General features: G+C 35.5%; 1 protein-coding gene across 1 annotated transcript in view; it reads right to left on the bottom strand.

Moving 5' to 3' along the window:
- Window positions 1-23509, bottom strand: part of PDHX (pyruvate dehydrogenase complex component X) — a 76514-nt gene that overhangs the window by 11844 nt on the left and 41161 nt on the right. Inside the window, exons 4-7 of the mRNA XM_007129530.3 lie at window positions 19842-20041; window positions 17102-17200; window positions 9779-9953; window positions 8029-8176 (exon numbers count right to left, since the gene is read on the bottom strand). Coding sequence (XP_007129592.2) covers window positions 8029-8176; window positions 9779-9953; window positions 17102-17200; window positions 19842-20041 — 622 coding nt within the window. The remainder of the gene's footprint in view (window positions 1-8028; window positions 8177-9778; window positions 9954-17101; window positions 17201-19841; window positions 20042-23509) is intronic.

Here is a 23509-nt window from a genome sequence, read left to right as displayed (position 1 = left end):
CCGGAGCCTGTGCTCCGCAATGGGAGAGGCCACAACAGTGAGAGGCCCGCGTACTGCAAAAAAAAAAAAAAAAAAAAAAAAAGATCCCTAATTGAAAGGACATACCAAACCTGGTCCATGAAAAGATACTACACTAATCCATACCTCCAATGAAATAGTACTGTTTCCTGCCTCATGAGAGTAAGGAACCAGGAAAATTATTCCCACCATAACCTCTATATCATAACTAGTAAGTATGATTTGAAACCTATAAGGGGAGCTTCCCGGGTTAACTTTTTGAACGTTGATCACTCTGTCTAAAATAGCTTTCCATTTGGTTCCTTGGACTATTAAAATCTGTCAGGTTTGAAAGCCTGTACCTATACTGATTTATCAGTTCTGCTTTCACTTAGGATGTAGAAAGCCACAAGAGAAAGTTGTGCCCATCCAAATAGGGTGGGAGGAAAAGCAACATAAACTACAAAATCATAACTTTCTTGAGCCTATTAGGGAGCTAAGGTTACACCTAAGCTTTACAATTATGTCTAACATTTATAATTAGAGTTCCAAGGAGAAAACACATGAAGCAGAAGATACAGTTAAAAATAACTGTATCTGGGAGTTTTCCAAAATTAATGAAAGACAACAAACCACAAATCCAAGAAGTTGAGAGAAACCCAGACAGGAGAAATGCAATAAGGAAAAAACAAAAAAACAAAAAATGTTAGGCATATCATAGTCAAGCTACTATTGGTGAAAATCTTGAAGGCAACCAGAGAGAAAGAAAACATCATATACAGGGAAACACAGATTAAGAATGGCAGCAGATATTCTGCAAGTCAGAAGATAATGGAATGGTATCTTTAAGTAAAAATACTGGGGGGAAAAAACCCTGTTTACTCAAAATTCTATACCCAGCAAAAATATCTTTCAAAAATGAAGGAGACACACCCATTAGAATGATTACTATCAAAATCACAGAAATAACAAGTGTTAGTGAGGATACAGAGCAACTGGGACCCTTGTGCACTGATGATTAAGAATGTAAAATGATACCGCCACAACAGAAAACAGTATGTTAGTTCCTCAAAAAGCTAGAGTTAGAATTACAATATGATTCAGCAGTAACACTTCTGGGGATATAACCAAAAGATCTGAAAGTAGAGATGCAAAGAGATATTTGTATATCCATGTTCACAGCAGCATATTCATAAAAATCAAAAGGTGGAAGCAACCAAGAGTCCATTGACAGATAAATGAATACACAGAATGTGGTATATACATAAAATGGAATATCATTCAGTCTTAAAATGGAAGAAAATTCTAACATTGCTCATTGTGAATGAACCTTGAGAACAATATGCTAAGTGAAATAAGCCTGTCACAAAAGGACAAGTACTGTATGATTCCACTCAAATGAGATACAGAGTGGTGAAATACATACAGACAGAGAGTAAAATAGTGGCTGCTAGAGGCTGAGGGGAAAGGGGAACAGGGAGTTACTGTTTAACAGGTACAGTGCTTCAGTTTTACACAATGAAGAGTTTTGTGAATATGCATGGTGGCAATGGCTGCAAAACAATATGAATGTACTTAACACCACAGAACTGTATACGTAAAAATGGTTAAGATGATAAATTTTATGTTATGTATATTTTACCAGAATTCATAATGCAAGGGATGGAAAAAAATGAAGGAGAAATAGACTTTTCCAGACAAAAACTGAAAGAATTTTTTGCCAGCCAACCTGTACCACAAGAAACGTTAAGAAAGTTCTTCAGGCAGAAGTATGATGGCAGATAGCTAGCATTCTGGTTCTGTACAAAGAAATGAAGAATGACAAAACTGGTAAAAATACAGACAAGTATAAAAAGACATTTTTTCCCTTCATTTTTAAAACTTTAAAATATAGTTGATTTGCTAAAGTAAAAAAAAATTATACATATATTCTGCTGACATCATATGTAGAAGTAAAGCATAAGAATAACAGCATAAAGGATGAGGGAGGGAATACAGGCATACTGTAAGGTGCTTACATCATACATGAGGTGGTGCAATAAAAATATGAAGGCAGATGTGATAAAGAATTATACTGTAAACCCTAAAGGAACCACAAAAATAAGTAAACACGAATAAATAAATAAATAATGAGAGAGAGGAGAGAGTAAAAAGAGAAATAAAATGGAATCATAAATTAAAAAGTAATCTAAAATGAGATAGAAACAGGAAAAACAGGAAGAATGATGGGACAAAAACAAAGAACAATAAATGGTAGAAAAGAAAATTTTACAAAAGAAAAACAAAGAACAAATCATTAAATGTGAATAGTTTAAATCTTAATAAAAAGACAGAAACCACAGGATTGGATTAAAAAAGTGTGAACCAATCATATGCTGTCTGCAAGGAACCATCTAAATACAGGCATACCTCATTTTATCGTGCTTTGCTTTACTGCCCTTTGCAGATATTGTGGGGTTTTTTTAATTTTTATTTTTTAACAAATTGAACGTTTGTGGCAACTCTGCTTCAAGGAAGTCTGCTGGTGCCATTTTTCCCAACAGCATTTGCTCACTTCATGTCTCTGTGTCATATTTTGGTGATTCTCTCAATATTTCAAACTTTTTCATTACTACTATATTTGTTATGGTGATCTGAGATCAGTGATCTTTGATGTTACTATTGTAATTGTTTTGGGGTGCCACGAACCACACACACAGAAGAAGGTGAACTTAATTGATAAATATTTGCATGTGTTCTGACTGCTCCACTGACTGTCTCTCTCCCTTTCCTCAGGTCTCTTTATTCCCTGAGAGTCAACAATGTTGAAATTAGGCCAATTAATAACCATACAATGGCCTCTAAGTGTTCAAGTGAAAGGAAGAATCACACATCTCTCACTTTAAATCAAGAGCAAAAAGTGATCAAGCTTCGTGAGGAAGGCATGTTGAAAGACAAGGTAGGCCGAAAGCTAGGCCTCTAGTGATGAACAATTAGCCAAGTTGCAAATGAATGCAAAAGAAAAGTTCTTGAAGGAAATTAAAAGTGCTGCTCCAGAGAACACATGAATGATAACAAAGCAAAACAGCCTTATTGCTGATAGGAAGAAAGTTTGAGCAGTCTGGATAGAAGATCAAACCAGCCTCAACGTTCCCTTAAGCCAAAGCCTGATCCAGAGCGAGGCCCTAGCTCTTCAATTCTGTGAAGACTGAGGGAGGTGAGGAAGCTGCAGAGGAAAGTTTGAAGCCAACAGAGGTTGGTTCATGAGGTTTATGGAAAGAGCCATCTCTATAACATAAAAGTGCAGGGTGAAGCAGTTAAGTGCTGATAAAGAAGCTGTAGCAAGTTATCTAGAGGATCTAGCTAAGAACATTAAGGAAGATGGCTACATTAAACCACAGATTTTCAATGTAGATGAAACAGCCTTCTGTTGAAAGATGTCATCTAGGACTTCATAGCTAGAGAAAAGTCAATGCTGGACTCAAAACTTCAAAGGATAGGCTGACTCTCCAGTTAGGCAGCTGGTGACTTTAAGTTGAAGCCAGGGCTCATTTACCATTCCAAAAATCCTAGGCCCCTTAAGAATTATGCTAAATCTACTCTGCCTGTGCTCTATAAATGGAACAAAAAAGCCTGTATGACAGCATACAGTTTACAAACTGTTTACAAAACAGTTTACTGAATATTTTAAGCTCCCTGTGGAGACCTACTGCTCAGAAAAAAAGATTCATTTTAAAATACGATTGCTCGCTGACAATGCACCACGTCACCCAAGAGCTCTGACGTAGATGTACAGCAAGATTAATGTTGTTTTCATGCCTGCTAACAATCCATTATGCAGCCCGTGGATCAAACATAATTTTGACTTTCAAGTCTTCGTAAGAAATAGATTTCATATGGCTATAGCTGCCATATATAGTGACTCCTCTGATGGACTTGGGCAAACTAGGTTGAAAAACTTTGGAAAGGGTTCACTATTCTAGCTGCCATTAAGAACATCTGTAATTCATGGAAAGAGGTCAAAATATCAACATTAGCAGGAGTTTGGAAGTTGATTCCAATCCTCATGAATGACTTTGAGGGGTTCAAGACTTCAGTGGAGGAAATAACTGCAGATGTGGTAGAAACAGCAAGAAAACTAGAATTAGAAGTAGAACCTGAAGATATGACGGAATTGCTGTAATCTCATGATAAAACTTGAACAGATCAGGAGTTGCTTCTTACGGATAAGGAAGGAAAGTGGTTTCTTGAGATGGAATCTACTGGTGAAGATGCTGTGAAGACTGTAGAAATGACAACAAAGGATTCAGAATATTACATAAACTTAGTTGATAAGCAGCAGCAGGTTTGAGAGGATTGACTCTGCTTTGGAAAGAAGATCCACTGAGGACAAAATTCTATCAAACAGCACTGCTGCTACAGAGTCAATTTTGAGAGGAGAGTCAGTCAATCAATGCAGCAAACTTCACTGCTGTCTTATTCTTTTAAAAATGCCTACAGCCACCCCACCCTTCAGCAACTCCCACTCTGATCAATCCATAGCACTCAACATCAAGGCAAGACCCTCCACCAGCTGAAGGTGGTTAGCATTTTTAGCAATAAAGTATTGTTAGACATAATGCTATTGCACACTCAACAGACTATAGTACAGTGTAACATTACTTTTATATGCACTGGAAAACCCCCCCAAAAAAGTGTGACTTGCTTTATTGAAATATTTGCTTTATTGTGGTGGTCTGGAACTGAACTCATGATATCTGTGAGGTATAAAGATACAGATACATTCAGAGTAAAAAGATGTAAAAAGACATAATATAAAAACACTAATCAGAGAAATCTGGAATGCCTATATAAATATCAGGCAAAGGAGGTTTGAGGATAAGGAATATTATACCAGAAACAGACAGGACATTTCATGATGGGTCTATTCACCAAGAAAACATAAAAATCCTAAATGTGTATATGCCTAATAACAGACCTTCAAAATACATACATGAAGCAAAAACTGATAAAAACTAAGAGAGGAAACAGACAAATCTACAATTATAATTAAGGATTTTAATGCTCCTCTTTCAAGAATTAATAAAACAAAGAGACAGGAAATCAGTAAGTTTACAGAAGGTAAGAACAATGGTATCAACCAACTTCACCTAACCAACATTCATAAAACACTCCTCAAAAGTAGAACACACATTCTTTTCAAGGACACTAACCTTTGTGCTCCATTGCCTGTGCTTAGTCATGCTGGCTCTGCACCTTTGTAAAAGAATATTGCCTATAGCCTGAAATATACACAATAGCCCGTTCTCAATGCTCTGCCAGCAGGGGCCTGAACTTTAAATGTGTAACACTTTTCCATTCACTCAGAGATAAAAAGTTGCAGGGCAGAAAGCAACTGCCTTGTTGGAGGTTTACAGGAACATTGTGACCAGACCCACCCTGGCACTGTAAGAACAAAGGATTCCAGCACCAAAAAGATGGCAACAACCAGTCACACCCCCTACCCTTTTAGTATAAAAGAAGCCTGAATTCTAACTCGGGTAAGATGGTTCTTTGGGACACAGTCTGCCATCTTCTTGGTCTGCTGACCTTCTGAATAAAGTGCTATTACTTGCCCTAACATCTCATCTCTCAATTTATTGGCCTGTTGTACAGTGAGCAGTATGAGCTTGGACCAGGTAACATTATGACTATAAAATAAATCTCAACAAACTTAAAAAGATTTAAATCATACAAAGTGTGTTCTCTAAACACAGTGGAGTTAAACTAGAAATCATAAAAGAAAGAAAACTGAAAAGTCCCTAAATATTTGGAAATTAAACTTTATACTTCTAAATAACTGATTAATCAAAAAAGAAATCACAAGGGAAATTAGAAAACATCTTGAATTGAGTAGGAAGGAAAATAAAACATGCCAAAATTTATGGGATACAGCTGAAGCACTGCTTAAAGGGAACTTAAAAGTATCATATGCTTATGTTAGAAATAAAGTTTATTATATTATATTGACATCGATTTTCACCTTAAGAAACTAGGGAAAAAAAGGGCAAATTAAACCCAAAGCAAATAGAAAAAATGAAATAATAAAGATGAGAGTAAAAATCAATAAAAACAAAATTATAGAAATAGAAAAAGTTAGTAAAATCAAATAACTGATTCTTTGAAGAGATCAATAAAATTGATAAACCTCTAGCCAGACTGACCAAGAAAGTTATAAGACAAATTACTAATATAAAAAATGGTAATCTCACTTCATTTACAGTCATCCCTCTATATCCGAGGGGAACTGGTTTCAGGACACCCCTTGGATACCAAAATCCGAGAATGTTCAAGTCCCTTGCATGAAATGGTGTAGTATTTGCATATAACCTACACGCATCCTCCCATACACTTTAAATCTCTAGAATACTTGTAATACTTAGTATGATGTAAATGCTATGTAAATAGTTACCAGTGCATGGAAAATTCAAGTTCTGCTTTTTGGAACTTTCGGGAATTAAAAAAAAATATGGTTGGTTTAATTCACAGATGCAGAAGCTGTGAATATGAACGGCCAACTGTACACATAGATGTTAAAAGTATAATAAGGTAATATGATCAACTTAATGCCAATAAATTTGATAACTTAGAAGACATAAACAAATTCCTTGAAAAACGCAAACTACCAAAGATCATTCAGGAAAAAATAATAACTCTTAATCTATTTTGAAAGTTGAATTTGTAGTTAAAAATCCCCATAAAGAAAATGGCAGCCCTAAAAAGCTTCATTGGTAAATTCTACTGAACAATTAAAAAACAAGTAAAACCAATTCTACTCAAACTCTTCCAGAAAATAAAGGAGTAAGAAACATTTCCCAACTTATTCTGTGATAACAAACCCAGTAAAAAAAAAAACTCAATAAAAGAAAAACGACAGACCAGTATTTCTCATGTACACAGGTGTAAAGATTCTTAGCTTTTTAGAAAATGGGATCAAGCAATATATGAGAAAATTTTTAATGATTAAATGAATTTTAATCACTCACTAATGAGGAATCACTCATGTAAACAAAGGTGATTCAACATTTGAAATCAACCAATGTAATTCATCATATTAACAAGGAAAGAAAAGATTATTTCAAAAGATACACAAAAAGTATTTGAAAAAACTTAACATCCATTCATGCTTAAAATTCTTGGCAAATTAGGAATACAAATTTCTTCAACATGAAGAAGGGAATCTTCCAAAAAACCAACAGCTAATGTTAAAGACTGAATGCTTTCCCCCAAGATCAAGAACAAGGCAAGAATGTTTGCTTTTATCACATACTGATCACTGTAACAGAGGTCCTAGACAGTGCAATAAGGCAAGAAAATGAAATAAAGCCATACAGATTGGAAAGAAAAAAATAAAACATCAGATCATTCTAAAAGTTTATATGTCTCTCAGCAACCTTAGTTTTAACAGATTTGGAGAAGGAACATTACAAATTTAATAACATGAAAGTACATTTTGAAGAGGAACTAAAAATTAAAATGTACAAAGAGTGATATCTAAGATATATTTACAATCTAAAACATTCTTTTTTTGTTTTTTTTTTTTTTGTGTGGTATGCGGGCCTCCCTCTGTTGTGGCCTCTCCCGTTGCGGAGCACAGGCTCCAGACGCGCAGGCCCAGCGGCCATGGCTCACGGGCCCAGCCGCTCCGCGGCATGTGGGATCCTCCCAGACCGGGGCGCGAAGCCGGTTCCCCCGCATCGGCAGGCGGACGCGCAACCACTGCGCCACCAGGGAAGCCCCTAAAACATTCTTAAATCAGTTTTGGATTTTATACTTTCTAAAATGTTAAGAACTGCTTCTTCAGATATCATACCCCAAAGTATGACGTATTCAATACTATGGAACCAATTTATTTCTTATAGGAAAAGAGAACCAATTCTCTTCTAGTACTAAAATATGCTCAGATGATGAAACTGATGGAAAAAGCTACACAATGTGCATTTCGTAAATAAAGGATCTCATCATAGTTAGTTTAGCATGTGTATTACATTAAATAAACTCAACTTTACTAACCTCTGACCAGATTTTGCCTAACTTTTAAAACCGCTCCAAGGTCACAGTCAGTAGTAGCATATGCATGAGGTACAGTACGTTTAGATTCAGTTAACCTCTTGGCAATAACTCTTCTAATATTGCTAGTAGGGATTTCAGTGAATGTGCCCTGCAAAGAATAACATGTCCATTAAACCATAAACAGAATTGGAAAAAACAAGCAAACAAACTGTAACTGAAATCCAGTCCCAATGACCTAACTAATGAAAATAAAGATTAATACAGTAAAACTGTTACGAAAAATTCTTAGTATAAGAAGAAATATAAGAAATCTGAGGAATTTTAACTTTATAGTATACGATTGTAGAAAAAAAGCAGAAAAATTCATGTCTCAGTTGTGAATGGAACATCTAGGTTACCATGTTTAAGATGATTAAAAAGAAATGTACCAAATCATGAATAAACCCCTCATGAGTGTGCTTATTGAGCTATCACCTGGAAGCCTGTAAGTAGCTTCTGTTACAAACATCACTTCTTAATAAAACTCAAAGCAATCAATAAATCAACAACTACAGGCAATTTTTACTTATAAAAATGGCATACATGAGAAAAAGGTAATCCAAAATACTAGATAATCTGCCAAATTATTTCTATTTTGGTTTGTAATTAAAAATAAAAAATCACATGAGCATCTTATTTCCAAGAAACTCATAAAGTATGAATGGGATAATAAAATCTTCCTGTAACTTTACTGTAGCTTTTCCATTCTGTTCCTTCAACCTCTAACAAAAACATGATGGACCTTAAATTATGTCTAATTCCTTCTTTGTCCTTCACTCCATTCTGGGACTGGATTACAATCACTTAGGATAATACAAAACAGCCAAAAGTACAGCTGACTTCTTTTTTTATAAATGCTTTCTGTGGGAATTAAACATCTTATGTTAGCAAAATACTTGATCAAATAAAATAAATGCTGTCTACATACTGTAAGAATTTTAAAGGTTTATCTTTCAAATTTGAATAACTTACTTTTTAAAGAAATAAGATTTGATTACTCATAAACTTTTGTGTATGTAGTCACGAATCATTAATGTACATTTAAAAAATCTGTTTCTCATGAAACTTGTACTGTTTTTAATTCTTTTAAAATACTATATTGGAATATACTTCTCCATCAGAAAAAGCAGTGTAGGTTTATTTATTTATTTTTTTCAGTGCCCATTCAGCTTTAAACAAACCTGATTATCCTGCATTTCTTCTGATGGGAAGCAAATGACATAAAAGGTACTAAGAAAGGGAGACAGAGAGGCAAAATGGAGTAACTTGAAAACAAAAAAGGGCTATTACATGTATCCAAGAAGGAAAGAATGATTAGCTATACAATCTCTATAGTTCTTCACAGTAAGAGTGTCAACTCCCTTAGTCAAAAAATAAAACATATCCACAAAAGGGAGCTGGTGTCAGCTACCAATTATTAGTATCACACCCAAGAAAAAAAAAGACATGAAAAGTATCATGATTATAGAGCATATACACGGCACTGACATTGTGGAACTTGAATCATAATTCTATTTGGAAGTTAGCACTGTACAAACAAATCTGGTTTATGGAAATGTGCAAAACAAAACATTTAGAGAATTTTTGTCTTCATCACTTTGAGCTACTACTATAATGGACTGGTAAAAGAACTCATAAAACATAGAGTAATGGTTCTTATTTTCTCTCTCACTTAAATCTGAAAAATAGAAATCTGCTCAGATGACATTACCGCTACATTAGGCTGTCCAGGAGTTGACACTGGAGGGATCACTGGCCGGGGATAAGATGGCCTGGCTGTGTCCAGTGGGGGTAAAGACGCTGTGGGAATGGTTGGCAGGGCTGGGGTGGGTCTGGATTCAGTGATCTTGCCCATCTGTTTCAACTGGACCAGTTTGAGAGCATCCCTGGAGATAAGAAGGGAGTTAGATAACCATGATTAGCAACCAGGAATATAAGAACTTTCAGAAAATGGAGGCCAGATGTGAAGGGAAAATAAAGAAATATACTGATGTCAAGGCTATAATGCAAAACGATTTGAGCTAGACAAGAAAATCTTGTCTCTTACCTGTTCTATTGATTCATATTTGTCCAATGGCTGCAATATTTGCACATTTTAAAAACAAAACAACAAACAGATTTTAATCAAAGTATTGGGTGTAGACAGTTATTTTTTAAAGGAAAATCAGTCTCTTTTTCTGGGGGCGGTGTCTTTTGGTAGATGAGCAATTCATAAATTAAGCCAACCCTCATTCATGGTATTTGTGAAATAATTTTCATATAGCATTCAGAAAGTGTCAAGCTTACTGTACCTATGACTTTCATTAGAATATTTACTAAAGCATTGTTTATCCTGGTGCACATTAGCTTGTTTACGGCCAGGAAATCATACCTCAAATGCTATCAGCACAATCTAATGTAATAAACCTAACCCATAGCAGCATTTAGAATGAAAAATAACTAAACAAGTAACAGACTTGCCTTTGTATTACTCTGCAAAACAAAGGTGTCTTGTGTTTATTAAAAGGACATAATTAGACTACTATTCAAACTCTCAATCCATTCGAAGTTACAGTGGTATAAAGTCATGTACTTCCTTAAACAAAACAGCTTTTTCAAAAATTTTAATCTGACAATTCTAAAGTACTTAAAAATGTTTTATATTAAAAATGTTTTAAATCTAAAAATTTGTTTAAATGAAAAAGGTTTTACATAGTCTAAAAACAACTTCAGTGTAACACAAATCTAAAGGCAAATTATATTTTTAAAATTTCTTAAACACAGTTAACGATTTGATATTATCACATACTAGGCAGAACTCTGAGATGGCCCCAATATTCCTGTTCCTGGTGTACATACCCCATATAATCTCTCTTGAGTGTGGTTGGGCCTGTGAATATGATGGATGTCACTCCCATGATTAGGTTACATTACATGACAAAGGTGATGGATTTTGTAGACATAATTAAGGTCCCAAAGCAGCTGACACTGAGTTAATCAAAAGGCAAACTATCCTGAAAGGGTCAGATATATCAGATAAGTTCTTTAAAAGGAACAGGGAATTCCTAAAAGAAGACATTTGAATGGCGATTCTCCTGCTTGCATTGGAGGAGCAAACAGGCATTTATGAACTGTCTATGGAGGGGACTTCGTGGCAAAGACCTGAAGGAGGCCTCCAGGAGGTGACAGCAATCCTTGGATGACAGCAAGCAAGAAAACAGGGCTCAGAGTCCTACTACCCCAAGGAACTGAATTCTGCCAACAACCATGTGAACCTGGAAGAGGGCTCCAACCTTCAGACGAGACCCTAGCCCTGGCTGACACCTTGATTTCAGCCTTGTGAGACCATGAGCTGGAAACCCAGCCATGCTGGACCAGGACTTCTGACCCACAGCACTGTTAGATAATAAGTGGGTGTTGTTTTAAGCTACTAAGTTTGTTGCAATTTGTCATGCAGCAATAGAAAATTGACACAGGCAGGAATGCTCTAGCTTGGGGAGGCATCATGGGAGGGATCTCCCAATGTGTACTGGTACATTTTTAAGGAAGGAGAGCCTATGATTTTTATATCAGGTCCAGAAAGGGATACATGAACTTAACATTAAGTGCAAGTAAGTTACTTGTTTCAAAATTAAAGAGCTGACATTTAAGATAAGAGGGCAGACTGACAAAGAAATCCTAAAGGTTGTATCATCCTCGATCTTTAAGTACTGAAAGAGGGAATAAAAGTGGAAAAGTGAGCCTCTTGTGTATGTACTGTGGTTATGTTAATGTAATCTTATGCCAGCCATGTGAGGGAGGTATTATTACTCCCACTTTATAAATGAGTAAGTAGGTTCAAAGAGGTTAAATTCCATTTCTAAGTCAGTAGTTCCCAAGCACCTACTCTACTCTAGGTGTTGAAAATATAATGTTAAAACACTTCCCAACAAGGAGTGTTATTCTATAGGAGAGTCATACGTTAATCAAGTAAACAAATGAATAGATAGTGAAGAAAATAAAGCAGAGGAATGAGATTGAGAGTCATGAGTGAGAGGAGGTGTTACTTTAAAACGGGGTGGTCGGGGAAGGCCTGAAGAAATAATATTTCTGTGGATGGACATGAAGGAGCAAGTCTCAAGAACAGCTGGGAAAAGCATGTTTCTAGGCAGAGAGCAGCAAGTGTAAAGGCAGGGAAATTAGGGCTTCTAAGAACAGAAGGAAGCCCAGCATAGAAGGAGGGCAGTGAACAAAGTGGAGAGGGTTTAAAGATGATGCTGAAGAGGTAGGCAGCTAGGAGCTGCCAGGGCTGGGACCAAACCTGGGTATGGCCAACTCCAAAGCCTGTGTATTTCCTACTACCTTTCTAATACCTGTGCAGAGTACGCCAATTAAACTAGGCAGAGTCGGAACAATTTTTTCTCAGAAGAAAAGGCTAGACTAGAATTAAATAAGCATATCTCAGACTAACAGCAATTCTGTGATTGAATGAAGAATAGTTATCTACCCAGTCTGAAATAGCTAAAAGTAGGACCTCCAGACAAAGGCCCTTCACCCACCACATGAAAAGTAGCAGGAACATAACTGGAGGCAAGGCTGGTTCTCCAAGGATGAGCCACAAACCTGATGGTAACGGCAGAAAGACTGAGTGTCCTGGGGAATGAGCTTATGTGCTCTTAAGGCTTTTTAATAGCAAGCTTACTCCTGTTTGTAAGTTAATTTTAAATTTACTTATGATATTTATAACCCAAAGCACCATTTCTCCAGTTAATTGTGATAACATTTACATGTGAAGTAAATGACTACCCTACAATTCCTGGGGATTTATGTCATGAGTCAAAACCTTGGCCACATCGATAAAAGTGTGAGCATTGATATAAGATAAGGCCTTTTGTTTTAGAAAAATGCCTTCAACAAAAGATATTCAGCATTTAAGAGCTGTTACAAGCCACAGTCTAACATTACTAGTCCCCTTTCATCGTATAAAGTAATTACATACACTTCTCTAACAAAATCTATTATTAATATGGGTTTTAAAGTTTAGCATCAGAATGGCATATACAAAACACATTGATTTCTTTATACAGGGATCACTAGTGTACCCTCAGTAATCGGTTAGAAACAAACCAACCAACAACAACAACAGAAAACAATGAACACTTGAGGAGACTAAAAAAATCTAAAATAATGCCTGAATACTTTCTACTTAAAAAAAGGTTGGTCACACTAAATAGACATATTCTTATTTCACTATCAGCATTACTATTACTTACTATTTTTATCAAGAAAAGGCAGTTTAGGTTCATCCCTAAAAATAAGTAGGAGTCATCAATCATAAACAAGCAGAAAATCAATTCTGGCCATGGGCTCACAGTAAACTTTTATTGCTGATTTTACACTTATATACCTCATAAAGTATGAATGTTAATTATTGTTTAATAACAGCCAATAATTTAGTTTCTGTAATGCAGAGAATGATGATTTTTAAAGATTTCTGTCCATTAAGTAATCAATCAGTCTAAGCTTGAAATATCAGGTAGATATTAAAAGCTATAAAAATTAGAGAAAAACTGATACACCATTCACTTCTGCTTTGGGCATTCACTTAAGGCAGAACCTTCTCTACCAGATCCCTTAAGTCATTTGGGTGTGCTACGAATTAGTTTTAAAAAGAAGTATCACTGAAAACATACTAGACTGTCATGCCTACTGTATTTGTGATGTTGTGATACGAACACAAACATTAGCTACAAGTATGACTTAAGATGTTGATATGCCAAAGAAGTTAGGCTATAGGCCAAGAACCTCCAACAGTGTCCCTGGCACTTGTTTTCCTAAAACAGTTACATGTACAGGCAAAGCAAAGTCTACATGCTTTTGCACAACATATACTCTGAGCAATATGCTTGCTTTCATGCAACATTAAAATAGCAAACATGACACTTATGGTTTTCTTCATAAATACAATGGGGCAGAGACACCTCCTCAGCTGTTGCAACTGACTTTTCTCTTCTACTTGCACTTTTAGTTGACAAGGTAAGGAGGAAGGATGTCCCTCATTATTTCAAGAATGTGTGCTAAGGTATTTGGGGCGCAGCTTATGCTGAAGGCTGCAATTTGTCAATCTTACCAGAAGATGACATTTCTGTAGATGACATGAGGACAAATTCTTTTCAAAAAGTCACCTCAGTGTTTAACTTAAAACAAGGTATCTTTAGTAATATACAAAGAAAATATTCTCAATAATGCATGCTTTAAGGATCCATTTTCCTCATAAAATCTTTTGTAATACGTCATATTTTAAAGACCGAAGGTTGACCCTCTTATGGTAGGGAGTGAAAGGACTGGGTAATAGGCAGACAAAGATAGCAAAGATATCAAAAACATAACTCTGTAATAGTGTGCTTCCTTAGGGTATCCAACAAGATAACACCATCTGTCCTCCTTAGGAGATGTCAGACTACTATAATAACTTTCAACTTGGGTTTAAAAACGATACTTGTTCATCGTAGATATATTAAGCACATACGGAAAGAGAAGGGAAAGGAAAAGAAAACTCTACTCCTTTACCCCACTGCTGTCACACCACTGATCTGCCCTCTAAACGGTAACTAATCACCAACTTCAAGAGCCTTTTCTCAGATCCCTTCCTCCTTGACTTATATCCATCTCCTAGATATCCTCAACACAGAAATTTCTGCCTTCTAAAATGTTTACCTACTAATGATCTCAACTGTAACTATCACTTTATTATCTATCAAACCTACCTCTCTAGTACCAAACTTATCTCCCAAGATGCATCTTCACCTCACTGATTCTAATATCTGGAATCTGGTTTGTCAGCACTGTCAATAAGCTTCAAACCAAACACATTAGTTATTCCACCAAGACAAATGCTTCCGCAAATCCCTTATTTCTATTTATGGGGCCAAAATGTCACCACCTGGAACAGAATCCCAAGTTCTTCCCTTGACTCGTTGCTATCCTGGTCTGTGCTCTACATTCCATCCTTTACAGGCTTCTGGATTTTCTCCTTATAATGCTGTATCCATCAGTGATCTCTCTTTTACGTTCCTACCCACATTCGAGTATTCATTCTCTCTTAGCTAGACTACTTTATGAGCCTATTAATTTATCTCCTTACCACAAGTCTTTTTCTGCTCCAATTTATCTTTCACAAATTTGCAAAATTGATCTAAGTTACATCTATGATTATTTTACATTTCACCAAATCTTCAACAATTAATGAATTAAATATAGACTCTTTATCTTATCCCTCAGATATATATGGGTAAGTCTACCATGTTACAAAGAAAGTTGTTTTCTCCCATTTTTACAGAGACTTTTTCATAAGGCATGGACTGGTAGAAGATTAACAAAATTAAGATACAAGTAGTATATACTAAATAAGGATTAATGTGGGGAAAAAACTAGGCTTAACTACCTATCAGGATTCTTTATTTTAATTTTTTACGGCTAAATGAAACATTTAAGTCTTTTAATTAAAAATCCACAGTCCAGGATGCTGCCTTTTAGCCAGGGGTCAGAATAGCTGATTTCCAACTCATGTGAGTATGTTGGCACAAACTTCACAGTATATGTTTAAGAAAACCACACACACCTGTCTGATTAACAAATCAGTAAGGCTGAAGTACAGATAAATGAGGATATCTAAGAATTAAAGTGTATTGCTTTCGTTAAAAGAACTATCCAACAGTAAACCAATGCTTTAATGAAGAGTAAAACAATCCAATGAAAAGAAAGAAAAGTCACCTGGTCTGCCACTTAATAATTTCATAACTTTGCTCTACCTCAACTTGTAAAAATTTCTGGCCAATACTACTGATCACTTTTATCAATAGTAGATAAACAGGGAATAAGTATATTGCTTTAAAACATTAACTCAGGGCTTCCCTGGTGGCACAGTGGTTGAGAGTCCGCCTGCCGATGCAGGGGACACGGGTTCGTGCCCCGATCCGGGAAGATCCCACATGCCGCGGAGCGGCTGGGCCCGTGAGCCATGGCCGCTGAGCCTGCGCGTCCGGAGCCTGTGCTCCGCAACGGGAGAGGCCACAACAGTGAGAGGCCCGTGTACCGCAAAAACAACAACAACAACAACAAAACATTAACTCAACTTGAAAATTTAATATTACTCTAGTAGAAATGTGGCAGACACCACTATAGCAATTTCACATTAGTTCATATGCCTATTTGATTAACCTTTGTCTTCCTCACCAGACTAATTTTCAATAGAGCAGGGGCCATCTGTTTTAATATATTCTTGAAAGACACAAAAGTTAAACAAATAGAAACACATAGTGTTCTTGAACAGGAAGACTCAACATCATAAAGATGTCAGTTCTCCCAAAGTTAATTTAAAATGTGATACAATCCCAATAAAAAGAACACAGTCTTCCTGCCCAACCCCACCAGTAGGGCTAGACAAACTGTTTAAAATTCATTTGGAAGAACAGTAAAATAAAAATAAACCAAGAAAACTGGTTTACTGAAAATGAAGAGCAAGGATAGCTCTATCATATTTTAAAGCTTACTATAAAATATTTCTAATTAGGAGTGTGGTCCTAAAAAAGTGAGGTACTAATTCACGGACAGACTGATGAATGGAATAGAAAAGAAAATCTAAAATGAGACCCAACTGCATATGGAAATCGCTTTGATCATACACGTGAGCAAAATCCAAATGGGTTAAGAATGAAATTTTTTCTTAAACTATGCTTCAGAAATTTAAATGTGATTGCATGATTATTTCATACAAACTTAAAAACAATATAAAGATTCACCATTCTGCACTCTAATTTTCTCCATTTATCATCATTTCTAAGGTTCTGGCTTAGTTATCAAATTAGAACTGTTTTTCAGTAACGCTGTAATTATTCAAAAAACAAACCTTGCATAAAATACATTTTATGCTGACAAAAAAAGCAATTAAAAGTATAAAAGAACAGTGTATTTCCTTTTAAATCTCAACACTGAATAAGCCCTTCTTTAAATACTTCCAGAAAAAGATGATCATGATAAATAATGGAACTGGTTATTACAAAAAGCACACACATACTCTTTAGTGAATATCCCCCGAGGGCCAGTGGCTGTGCCCTGGTTAGCATCCAGTGCGTGTTTTTCCAGAATATTGCGGGCAGCTGGACTTAAACGGAACCTAAAGAAAACATGAAAATTAATGGAACCAATTAACACTTATATTTGATTCAAATATATCTAAATGTCCACAGTTTTGCTGATAATTAGAAAAATTAAAACCTAATAGAGCTAAAAGGACTCCCATAGATAGTGACAGTCAAATAAATTAATCTGTACTAACCTGGTTTATCTTACTATGAAAACATTTTCATACAAATTTAACTAGTTATTATTTCAAAACACTCTTTTAATAAGAATAAATATTCATAGGGAGAAAGCTTCTATTTTGACTAATCACTTTTCACATGGCTCCTCACCACATACATCAATAAGAAACTATGTTCTTTCATGGTTTTTTTTATTATAGTAAGATATATGTAAAATTTACCATTTTGAGGTGTTATAATTGAGTGGGATTAAGTACAATTACAATGTTGTACAACCATCACCACCACCCATCTCCAGAACTTTATCATTCTCCCAAAATGAAGCTCTGTACCAATTAAACAATAACTCCCCATCTCTCCCTCCTCCCAGCCCCTGGCAACCATCATTCTACTCTCTGTCCTTACTAATTTGACTACTCTAGGTAACTCATATAAGTGAAATCATTCATCATTTGTCCTTTTGTGATTGGTTTATTTTACCTAGCATATCTTCAAGGTTCATCCATGTTACAGGATGTGTCAGCATTTCCTTCCTTTTTAAGACTAACATTCCATTGTATATATATATATATATAGCACATTTTAGACATATGGGATGTTTCCATCTTTTGGCAATTGTGAATGCTGCTGCTATGAGCATAGGTATACAAATATCTCTTCAAGTCCCTGCTTTTAATTCTTTTGAGTATATCCAGAAAAGGAAGTGCTGGATAATATGGTAATTCTATTTTTAGTATTTTGAGGAACTGCAATTCTGTTTTCCAGAGTGACTGTACCATTTTACATTCCCACCAACAGTGCACAGAAATACTAATTTCTCTATATCCTCAGCAACACTTGTTATTTTCTGTTTTGGGTTTTTTTTTCTTGTTTTCAGAAAACAGCTATTTTAATTAGTGCGAAGTGATACCTCATTGTGGTTTTGATTTGCAGTTCCCTAACATCATTTTATGTGTTTACTGACCATCTGTACATCTTCTTTAGAAGAAATGCACACTTGAGTCCTCTGCCCATTTAAATTGGGTTGTTTTGTTGTTGTTGTTGAATTACATCCTAACATTTTTTCAAGTCCTTAGTATTTACATGCAAGCATTTTTACTTCATATATAAAGAAGAGAGGCAAACACAATTATGTTAATTCTATATAGACAAGGGAACTGAGACCCACACCAAAAGGTCACATGACTAAGTGTCTACTCTTCAAATAAGACCTTTAAGCCTAATAGCAAACACAAATAACTACACAGTCAGATTTTTAAAAATGAGTAAAACGGGCTAGATCCAGAAGTTTATAACTCCAAAAAGGAGGGGAACAAATGTGGCATTTTCTGCATTTCTGGGAAACAGCTCTAGCTGATGTGGGCTCAGTGGTACCAAATCTTCAGATTTTTCAAGAGAAACTGAAATTTTAGATTTTAATGTAAGATTAACTAGTAACAAACAAACTGAAAAAAAAATTTTAATCACTACATGGGCCGACACTGTGCAGGTTCACAGGTCAGCTGGTTTTTAAACTACACCATGGGGTTTCAGACCCACGTAAATTTCTAACGATGGATATTAACAAAATCACAGAGTATACTACCTTTGCAAAAGGGAAAAGAGCACTAAGTACAAAGCATCCATGAGCCTACCTTGTGATTTTCATGGAAAATAAAGAGGAGTCAAGGCAATGGAGTCAGAAATACTGTGTATGACAATGGAAAGTTAAAACTCAGTACTTCAAACACACTGGCAACTTCTTCTAACAAGAACTGACAATGGTAAATGACTGGAAAAAAATATAAAAATGAAAGCATCTGCATTTTTATTTACGCTCAAAAGCATTCTTAATAGGACCATTTTTCTAAAAAGAACTTTTTTTACAAAAAAAAGGAATTTCATATAATTATAGAGAATATTAAAATAAATAAATAAAACAATTTTCAGAGTCCATCGATTAAAGTTATGGAAAGCTAAAGTGAAACGATGTTTACTAAGTATCTGTGTTGTTACAGAACAACTGGACAAAAGTGAGCTCTAATACATGTCAGAAACTCAAATGCAGGGTAGTTAGAAAAGGAATGCATGTTAAAATGCTAATTTCACTTTATATCAGCTATACATTTGAAACTGTAATTCACATTACAGTAATTAGGATTCCACGAATGGGAACACAACATGAAATTTGGTACACTGAATTCCATTCTGGAATCCTAAAACCTGACTCAAGCTCAGTGGGGACACAGACTATTTGTCTTTTTCTCTACAAAGTGTACAGGGCCTTCACAGTACCTGGAATATAGTAGGTATTCAATACTATTTGTCTGTGGAATAAACAATGATGGTAAAATAATCATTCCTAGACCTCAGTTTCCTAAGAGAAAAAAAGGGAAGAGCAGCAACTTCCTACTTAATGTAAAAAGGTGTTTAAAAAGGATAATGATTAAAATACTCAAAAAGTTGCTGTAACTTTTTTTTTTTTAATAACATCATTCAAATAAACATACTCACTGCAGTTTTCCCGGTGTGTGTTCCCTTTTGACAGGGGTAGAAATCTGTGGTTCTGGTGAAGGGCAAGGCACTGATGGTTTTGAAGCTGGTGATGAAGGACCTATATCTTTGGGAATTTCAACATGCTTCCAATCTTCTCCTTCTTCAACTAGCAAACCAATTAGTGAACCTAGCCGTATATTTTTAGATCCTTCTGCAACCTGTATTTTAAAAAGAAAATAACTGCAGAGATGGAAAAACTCATGACTTCATGAAGTAGTTTATTCCTTGGAAATTCTGTACCAGTTAGAAATCTCTCTTAACGTGAGCTAAAATCTACATCTGAGCTAGCCTGCCTCCGCCTTTCATGTGCCTCGCCTACCTTCCTGCACTTATCCCCTTCTTCACCACTCTCTTCCCTCCTTCCAGTTACTGATTCTACCTCCTGAAAAAAAAAAAAAAAAACAACAAAACCTAGAATCTCTCCTCTTTCTGACAGGCTTCAAATATATAACAGCTACCATTACCATCTTCCTTTTGATGTCATTCAGTACAAATCCAAAACAGGAGTTGTAGTAACATATCGTAACTACTTGTCCTTCCTAGACAGTTTCCACAATGGCTTAGAGAATTCCAAGATTTCATAAGGGATTAACTCCTTCAAATAAGTCATATTTATGAAAATTAATTTAAAGTAAGAGCTTTTCAGTAAACTTAGTCTGGAAAAAAGGACGTCCTATTGTATAGACAGAATTGGTTAACTACTGTGGTTAATAATGTTAAATATACTTTCCATATTTCTCTATATTTAATTTCTTCCCTGTATGTATATTTGCAAGACCTAAGAAATAAAATAAAAACCTCATGAATTTTCTGTAAGTTCATGAGAAACATGGTGGTGTCTCAGCTGACCACTTTTTCATAGATAATGCCAACTAAAAACATAAATAAGATTGAAGATGATTTTTTTTAACTCAAATATATTTTAAGCATTTCAACAGCATTAATTTATAAAGAAAGAGTTGATTCTTATTTACTTATTAAAAGAAGTCCCTAGAGAACCTTTAGATGATAATATAAATTCAGTACTGGAAGAAAATGTCATTCCTTCAAAGTTTTCTATTGTTCCCTTTCAATTACTTTAAATAAGGTTCATTAGAGATGTAATCTAATGAATAATAGAATGACAGACTGCAGGACAGTCACTAATATAGTAATTATAAGTAAAAGCGTAACTCTTAGAATGGGTTTGACATTTTCTAAGTAACAGTAATTTTCATGCTTATTTATATGTGCTCTATTAAAATAATAAGGCATAAATTCTGAGAGTTAGGAAGTTTTCTAAGTTTACTAACTACTGATAGAGAAGAACAGTAAATATATATAAGAAATGGGTATATAAAACTAAATAAGGGCGGGCTTCCCTGGTGGCGCAGTGGTTGAGAATCTGCCTGCCGATGCAGGGGACACGGGTTCGTGCCCCGGTCCGGGAAGATCCCACATGCTGCGGAGCGGCTGGGCCCGTGAGCCATGGCCACTGAGCCTGCGCGTCTGGAGCCTGTGCTCCGCAACGGGAGAGGCCACAACAGTGAGAGGCCCGCATACCGGAAAAAAAAAAACAAAACAAAACTAAATAAGGATGTTTAATGAATTGTGGCTGAGGAAAGAAAAATGCTAAACAACCCAAGAACAATTTGTTTAGTTGTTTGTCACATACTAAAAAGTTTCACTTCTGTGGACTGCTCATTTTGCTTTACTATGTCAAAAAGATGAGTTAAGATTACTAATGGGTTAACACTTTTTCTTCTTCTGAAAATGTCTATTTACCTGCTTCTGAACTGCTGACTCAAAGTCACAAAGTAAAATGATCAATTTTCTAAAAAAATTGATAGAAAAAAGCATTAAGTGATGTGACGTACACTTGATGTTAATTCCTATCAAAACCGAACCAGAAATAGGATCAATATCCAAGTTCAAAGAACCTCACTCAAATAAAAAGCATTCTTTAAAAAAAGGAAAGTTTTATTTTAAAAATATCAATAGGTTTCTAAAACCTGAATCAGATACTATATAGAATCTGAAACTGACACCTCACCTCATTTACTACAATAAATCATATAAATGATTCCGTATATACCCTACTTATTGACACCTTCACAAGTGGGCAATAATGAGCATTTAGTATCATTTCCATTTTTACCATATCTAAATATCAAGTAAATTTTATTTTTAACTACTCATATTTTTCCATTAAAAAATGACATGATGCAACATGAAATCCAAATACCATGAACAATGATATACTACCACACAACTTGAACATATTAATAGAAGTTATAAGAAAATAATGCCTATTATAGTTCCATTTAAAGTCATTAAGATCACTATACAAATTTAAAATCACTTCTCTTTTTCTATTCCCTTAGTGTAGTAAGAGATCTTTTAGAGGTGTGCTAGTTTCCTGTAGACATTTGCTTATATTGTGGTCAGCAAATATTTAAAATTGGTGTAGACTCAGTAACGGAAGAATATGCTCTTTTCAAAACTGTGCTGAGAAACCAAATGAGCCTTTGTTACTGCTCCCTCTGAGTTAGTACTGTGGGTGCGCTCTGCTCCACTACAGCATCTGGAGCTTTGTGACACCTCAGAGGCCCAGGTCTTTTCCCAGGCATTTGACTTACTTGATCAAAATTCTCCCTTACTCTTGTGTCACTGATTTAATATTAAATGCAAGATTTTTACACTTAGTTCTGCTGAAACAGCCCATTAATGCTCAAATATTGGATCTGGAGTCTGTCATTTAAACTACTAGCCTTCCCTCGCAGTTTTCTATAGGCTCCCTGGGCTTCAATGCTGGCTCTGCTACTTACTAGTTATGTGACCTTGGTGAGGTTTCTTTATCTCACCATGCCTGTTTCTTCATCTGTAAAATGGAAATAATAATAGTAACTACTTCACAGAATTATCATAAGAAATAAATAAGTTATATACAAGACACTCAGAATAGTACCAGACATCTAGTGAGTACTACATAAATTGGAAAGATGCTATTATTATGATTTTGGTGGTGGTGTTTTCCTCCAAGTTATTTTTAAAACAAATATATACTCAACATGGATCAAGACTGAACTACAGAGGAGTGTCCCCATTGGGAAGGGCTGGAAATTCATACCGAAAGGCCCAGCATGAGGCTGGGTAAACAGCGACATGTGAGACATTGAGACAAACTATTTCTGTGACAAACTATTTCTCAATATACATATACCTATAGAGTCTGAATTCTATCCCTAGGCCCAGACCCCTGGTATGAGTCCTCTTTACCAGAGACATCCCCCAAAGCTGAAATGTATTATCTGCAAATGTGCTAAATACAGCCCCCTTAATAAGCTCCAGTGTACCCAAGGATATGAGATGCTCAAGACACAAAATATCTACAGCAGTATTTCCCAACAGAGAAATTGTTTGAGAGGGTTCATTCCATTAAAGGTGCTGGTAAATACTGTCTGTTTTGATTCCGACATTAAAAAATAATCAGTAAGTTAAGAAATTATTTAAATATTTTTCTTCTTTAAAACAGAACAGTTAGAGAGCTGCTAAGTGAGTACTGAAGGAGCATGCACAATGGTTAGTGGAGATAAGCTGAGTCACATGATTGGCTTAGTTGGTTTGAAAACAGTACAGATTTTCCA

Source organism: Physeter macrocephalus, chromosome 16 (genome assembly GCF_002837175.3).
Source record: "Physeter macrocephalus isolate SW-GA chromosome 16, ASM283717v5, whole genome shotgun sequence".
Lineage (NCBI taxonomy): Eukaryota > Metazoa > Chordata > Mammalia > Artiodactyla > Physeteridae > Physeter > Physeter macrocephalus.
This window is presented reverse-complemented; position numbering and strand designations above follow the sequence as displayed.